Here is a 7,524-nt window from a genome sequence, read left to right as displayed (position 1 = left end):
TACAATATTGTAATACTGATGCTACTTCAGTGAATTCTGAAATTCTGCTAGTTTTATATAATGTGACATTGGAAACAGTAGATAATTTTTAACATAATATTTTTGAGATATCAATGAAGTGACGAATTTCATACTATAAAATATCGCAATATTGTGGATGTTCCAGTGAATTCTAGTTTTATAAAGTCTGGCCTGGGAAACAGTAGATGATTTTTTACTAGAATGATTTTGACATGTCAAATCAAGATTTGATCACTGGAATAACCCATTTAAGTCAGTAAGTATAATATGAGAATAAGTACTGAAGAGATGGTGCTTTGGTTACAATATTCTAAACTAGCTGCTCTCGAATCAGTGTTAAAGTCCAACTAAGAATATATATTAGGCATAAAAATATGAAATGTCTTTGAATCCACAATAAAATTATTACACATTTTCAGAAATTATTTCGGATCTTTCTCTACCTCACAGACACTCGAGTACTTTGCACCAGCAAAATCTTTCCCCCAATTGACAGTTTTGTTAACGCAAAACTGTTTTTTTTTCTTCGTGTGAATATGGGCAGCTCAATAAACCCAATTCTAATTTTTCATTGAAAATATAGAGAGTTTTGTAAACGCAAACCATTTTTCGTCTATGATTATATAGATGAATTTTGTAAGTGCAGAAATTTCTTCCGCAATTAAAATTCGGATAGTTTTGGAAACTCAAAGTCTATTCCCTCGATAAGAAAAGGAACCGTTTTGCAAAAAATTAAATCCATTTTCCCATTGAAAACATGGACAGTTTAGCAAACGTATAATATATTTTCTCAGTGAAAATACTGAGAGTTTTGTTAGGGTACAATCTCTTCCTTACATGAAAATATAAACAGTATTGTTAATGCAAATCTGTTTTCGTCGGGAAAATGTAAAGATTTAGCATCTTTCAATGAAGTGCAATGCCCTGAAGATTTCATAAAAGTAATCTCTTCCTTGTTTCACATGCGACTTCCTGCCAGTTTGCCTAAGTATGTCCAGGTGATCTGGCTCTACTGTTTAAGAGATCGCAACCGGGCAATAATATTTAAAGTTCGAGAGGAGAAGTAATATAAATACGTCTTGATGAAAATGCTCAGCAAAGGAAAAGCCAGGGTGAAGTGCAAAGGAATGATGGCAATAAATAACGGACATAAGAAAGCATATTGATTTGGAAAAGGCAGAAACGAGATCATGGAAATTGAACACGATAGCCCTCAGGCCTCTCAAGTCAAATATACCTGCGACCCTTTAACAACAAACTCTAATTAGAAGTACCAAGCACCAACCATCAAAGGTCTTGTTCCACATATGCCTGACGATGTCTCTGCCGTCCCTGACGGATCCACCATCCCGCAGAGTGGCGTTGAGGGCCGCGAAGTACACCAAGACGCCCTCGAAGAATCCGGCTACGTAAGAGTTGACCATGTCTTCTTCGTAGGCGTAGCCGAACTCCTCCTCTACTATGCGTTTCACCTGAGAGAGAAACAAAGGGGTTGCAAGATAAAAGAAAAGAAAATTTACTCTACACGTAATGCACGGATGAATTTCATTCTGTTCGTGTAAGATATCGCAACTTAAAACCCCGTTCTAAGGCATCTTTTAATCTAGGTTCATCACTACAGGTCCGACAACACTAGAGGAACCTAGTGTGGCTCGAAACTGAAGTGAATTCAAGTGATTATTCTAGATTAAAGAATGCCATAAGAAATTTTGTATTTGTTATTTTACACAGTTTTTCTTCAAGGAATATGGTCTGTATGACTTTTTTTTTGTTACAAAGCGAGGAGTTAACTTTAATAAATTCCATGTGACCAAGCGTTATTGGTACATTTATATTCATGAGGAGCATTTATGGTATCCATTTTTACTGTACAGTCGAGCGAAGGTGCATTAATGACTATAACTCATGTCAAACCCCTGTTGTAAATCATACAGTAAAAGTAATGTAAATCTTCATTTATGATATGCATGGAAAATAAAACTATGGCGTAAGACTTGAGCTGTTATACTTTGCATAATCGAAGGCTCCATCTTCAATCTGATCCAATAATATGACTTGCTAAATTAACCCAAAGACTTTTACCTTTATTAAGTACTGCGGCATACAAGGTGTCTAGCTTTTTGCTTTGATGTTGTACGCTGCCAAATTTTTCTTTGGAGTCATACTTTTCTTGTAAGCGTATCTAGAAGACTGATTGCCTTTTGACTAGCGTAAGAAGTATGTTATAGAATTCTGCCGAGCCTTTGATTATTTACTGTAGACTTTTATTTATGTTTAATTATATCTGCATTTAGATGTAGAGGCCTATGGAACCCAGTGCCCTTTTCTAGCTTAGGCCTCAAGGAAACTAGAAACACCAGTAAAAATGAAAAAAAAAGCGACGGAACTGCCTTTTGAATGAAGGAGGCCAATGAGAAAAGGATAAAAAAGAAACAGAACGAGACTTCCTTACCCAGCGATGTAGAGAAAATGTTGAGGTAAATCTTATCAGTTGAAAAAAAGAAGACCTAATAACTCACTTGCAATGAGAAATCCTGGTACTGAGGTCCTGAAGGTGACCTTGCCGTGACTGTTAATACAGCCGCGAAGGCATTCTTAGCAATCTCGTTAACCTCATCCGTGTCGGAAGCATTATACCAAGGCTTGTAATTTGCTGATGTTCTGTAACAAATAAAAAGTATAAAGTAATTCAAAGATTCTTCTTTTACGACCTCTCTAGCTTCTACCATACACACACACATACACACACACACACACACACACACGCACACTCACGTATGTGTGCGAGCGCGCATATATTAATTTTAATCCACAAAGAACGGAAATTAAATTCATTGAGCTTTCGGAGAGGCCATCCCCTTCTGAGGGGGAAGGGAGGCGGTCCCTTCGAGATCTAGAAAAATTCTATTTTCGTACTTTGTGGGACTTAATTAATCTTGTATATAAGGAAACGGGTATTTTATAGTGCGCATATATATATATATATATATATATATATATATATATATATATATATATATACTATATATATTATATATATATATATATATATATATATATATATATATATATATATATATTTGCACACTAAAAAAAATACCACTGTTTCCTTGATATACAATGGTTTATTGGAAAGTCCCACAAAGCACGAAAATAAAGAATTTTACCTTCCTTAGAACCTCTAAGGGACCGCCTCCTTCCCCCCTTCCTCCCTTCCCCTCTACTTATATATATATTTATTGATATAATAAATAACATTATTTATTAATATATTATATGATATTGTATATTATATAATATCTATATATATGTATATATATATGTATATATATGATATGTATATATAGTATATATATATATATATATATATTATATATATAATATATATATATGTATATATATATATATATATATATATATATATATATATATATATATATATATATTATATATATAATATATATGAAACTTTAGTAGCCACAATGCTCTCGTAACTTCTCGAATTCTTAGCGCATTTTGGATACGCTCGTCACTACAAAGCGTTAGTCCTCGTCGTGATTATGAAACGCGGCTTCTTTTCCCGCTACCGGACATTATACCTCCTTCAGATTTCTTGCAATTGGATCTAATGCTTTGTAGTGACGAACGCATCCAAAAAGCGCGTAGAATTCCAGAAGTATACATACATGTATATATGTATGTATATATATGGATGTGTGTATTTGTGTGCAAAGAATTATCACCAAACTGGTTTATAAGACGATATAAGAATCACGGATGTAAGTAAATGTTCCTGGCTAAGGAGAAAGTGAAGGAAAGAGTCAGTACAATGCCGTTTATAGAGGCATTCACGTATTGCTATTAACGCAGAAAAATATGGATACAATAGTCATACATTTAATGATAAGTTTTCGGGAATTTATCAATAAACAGAAGTAGTACCTGATTTCTTCATTTATGTTAGGTTAGAAAGCTTGTAAACTATTGAAAGTTCAGGTAGAAAGCGTGACAAAATTAAAACATGGAGTCACACAAGAAATCTAGATTCTTCTGGAAGTACACAAGATTTGACAGGAGGCTATTTTGAATAAATATTGATTACAGTAGGTATAGCATGTGCATGATTAAGTCCCTCGTAAATAACTAACGTGCAAAAGGTAATCATACTATAGTTATTGAATTTTCGATGGTAACACTGTTTCCTAGATAATCAACGTACAAAAGGGAACCATACTATAGTTACTGAACTACCGGCTGTAAGACTATTTCCTACATAAACAATATACTAAAGCTACCATACGGTAATTACTGAAGTGCGGCGATAAGACTATTTCCTACATAAACAATATACTAAAGCTACCATACGGTAATTACTGAAGTGCGGCGATAAGACTATTTCCTACATAAACAATATACTAAAGCTACGGTATGGTAGTTACTGAACTGCCGGCGATAAGACTATTTCCTTCATAAACAATATACTAAAGCTACCATACGGTAGTTACTGAAGTGCGGCGATAAAACTATTTCCTACATAAACAATATACTAAAGCTACCATACGGTAGTTACTGAAGTGCGGCGATAAGACTATTTCCTACATAAACAATATAGTAAAGCTACTCGCTACTTACCCAGTAAACAGCTCTACGTTGAAGAAGGCGTAGTCTCCCGTTTCCGCCATGCCGAGTTCGGAAGCAGCCAGCATGAGTCTTCTCACGTTATCTGGAGAGCCACACACTACCAGAACTGCAGGAAAAGATCGTTTTCAACTTGAAGCAACAACTCATTATCTTCGTTATTATCAAGCATTTATGCTTAGGCCATGAGATCAAATTACGGTCATTACCGCAGCCAGAATTATAAAATGCTACTACTACCCGCTTTTGACACTTCACAGGGTAATGCTTTAACATATAATTGTCATCGCATTTTCAATACTTCGCCAATTTGAAAAGCAGTAAAAAGTAAAGTGTGACTGATGCAAATCATCGTAATAATATCCTTCGCCGATACTTGATACTCTCATTTTGTACCCTTGAGGCACGCGCTAACTAATTATAATTTACACTTTTGAAAGTTCGCAGTAGCTCTCAGGTCTCTGAAGGTCAGAGGTGCATTCAGCTTCTACAACAACAACACGAGACATCTATTTGATCGGAAACTGGCTGTCATCGAGCATTATGAAAGACTCACGCAAAATCATACAATGATTTGCAGTACTAAATTACTTGGGGATATATCCGGGAAAGTAAATGGGCTACCTTTAAAAATAAGCTTTATGTATTTCTAGCCAACCGCGAATAAAAGGTAAAAACGAAACATGCCCTCCGAACAGCCTTTGTTAACGCTGGATGTTTATTTATGACTGTAGCACGAATTCCAGCGGTGACTATATCCTTCCTCTGACCTGAATGAATTTTGTGAATTTTAGGCGCTAAGAGTCTATGCTGTTGAAGGCGATATATATATATATACGTATATATATATATATATATATATATATATATAATTATATACATGCATATATGTATGTATGTATGTATGTCTATATAACAAGAAGTTAATCATTAAGGTATTTAGGTATTCGGCCTGTTTTAAAAGCCGAAAGAAATCCTTTTCCATTAACCTATCTGAGAATATATTCTTTTTAGTGGAACATCATTATCCTAAATTGTCTGCAGTGGGTCAAGAGTGAGCATAATACTACGAGCGGAGAAAGAAATGATCAGGCAGTCTTTTATTTCCGTTGCAATGATTTTGAATATCCTTACTCTGTAAAGTTTCATTTTCTGCTGTTCTGACATTGAAATGAATATATGATTTCATCAAGCATTGCTGCGCATGACACAACTACGATTTGATCGCCTCAGAGAATCGAATGGTTGCTTTTGTCCCTTTTCCAAACCAACGACCATCGCACTAAGGGTGCGTCTGCACTGCAGTAACCACATCCAACTGCACACTGGCAGTTTATCACTTTCATGTAACAAATCGATTGTGCAAAAGTCTACGACTAATTGTTAGTTCTAACCAAAGCTTTCTATGATTATTATCGAGCATTTGCCAAACGTTTGTTCCCTACTTACGGTTGCTGGCTTGTTTTCAACCTGTTTTGATATGTATGCTATAAATTGCCAACACGTGGTTATGACATGTTTTCCTGTTGTATGGACGTACCCTAAGGCTATGGAGAGCACAAGTCTGTCTTCAGGCTAGAAAGATCGAATGGCTCTAAAAGACTTCCGTGTGATGGGGTTTGGTTTGGAGAAGGGAAAATGGCGACCTTTTGATCCTTCTAAGGTAGCCAAGTTCCACACGCCATGAGTGTTGATGCTCAATGGAACCATTCATTCATCCTAAACTAGTGAAGGACCATAGGACTGTATGATGAAAAGCTTAGATGACCCAGATCAGAGATTGATGATTATTCCCCCTACTGATTGGGTTAGCTAATGCCCGTTGTAAGTTTCCATTCACGAACACGGTCTATACCTAATGAAAATTCCTTCTCTCTCTCTCTCTCTCTCTCTCTCTCTCTCTCTCTCTCTCTCTCTGTATCTTTCTTTACATTTATCTCTCACTCTCTCTCTTCCTCTCTCTCTCTCTCTCTCTCTTTATGTATCTTTCTTAACATTTATCTCTCTCTCTCTCTCTCTCTCTCTCTCTCTCTCTCTCTCTCTCTCTCTCTCTCTCTCTCTCACTTAACTATGTCATTTCGTAACATGGTGGTTGATGGAGCTCTGGTTTTGTATATCTGTGAGAAATTCTAATTAGATCATTCCGAAGGCTGATTAAACTCTAATTTTTTCCCTCCACAGTGGCATATAGGTGTTCTTTATTATTTCATATAATATAGCCTAGCTTTTACCAACCACTTGTGTCAAGGACTAGTTATCGATTTCTTGAGCCCATCATCGGAACAATTATACCAGATAATGACGTGATTTGCTCTCGGCTAAAATTAATAGCTAACAATCATTGACAGGCGGTAATTATAATCAGCTCCCACCTGCCTGCTCCTGTCAATTTATTCCGAAAGAGATCTCTCTTATCGATATGACTTATTTCTTGATTCAATTGTCTCAGTGCAATGAATTACGCAATATAAACAGTTCTGCTTAGTTGATTGTTAATTTATAGCAGGATGATTTAAAAAAAAAAAGACAACTAAAAGATTACGCTCATTGGCTATACCTAAAACTTATCCCTAAAATCTTTGAGAACGGGGGAACTATACTGAGATATATCAACAGCAAATATACTAGAAGACTTACAAACTGTATATTGTTCAAGATCCCAAACTGGCTGGCTGATCTGTGTCCAGAATTGCATACTTGGCCCATACTCGTACTTTAACATTCTTAACTAACACTTAACCCCCGTGCTGGGAAGGTCATCTTAATCTATACAAATCAATCATTTTTTCGTTTATGTAGAAACTATTTCTGCTGTTATTCCGCGGAACTCAAGGAGAGATCTTCCTCCTTGGAGGATACCTCGTA

At 35.7% G+C, this 7,524-nt stretch overlaps 1 protein-coding gene across 2 annotated transcripts in view; it reads right to left on the bottom strand.

Moving 5' to 3' along the window:
- Positions 1-7,524, bottom strand: part of LOC135219650 (atrial natriuretic peptide receptor 1-like) — a 145,622-nt gene that overhangs the window by 21,622 nt on the left and 116,476 nt on the right. For both annotated transcript variants that reach the window (XR_010315479.1, XM_064256583.1), the window contains exons 5-7: positions 4,654-4,768; positions 2,541-2,682; positions 1,307-1,493 (exon numbers count right to left, since the gene is read on the bottom strand). Coding sequence is in view for 1 of the 2 variants with exons in the window: in XM_064256583.1 (XP_064112653.1) it covers positions 1,307-1,493; positions 2,541-2,682; positions 4,654-4,768 (444 nt within the window). In the remaining variant the exon portion in view is untranslated. The remainder of the gene's footprint in view (positions 1-1,306; positions 1,494-2,540; positions 2,683-4,653; positions 4,769-7,524) is intronic.

This window comes from Macrobrachium nipponense, chromosome 1 (assembly GCF_015104395.2).
Source record: "Macrobrachium nipponense isolate FS-2020 chromosome 1, ASM1510439v2, whole genome shotgun sequence".
NCBI lineage: Eukaryota > Metazoa > Arthropoda > Malacostraca > Decapoda > Palaemonidae > Macrobrachium > Macrobrachium nipponense.
This window is presented reverse-complemented; position numbering and strand designations above follow the sequence as displayed.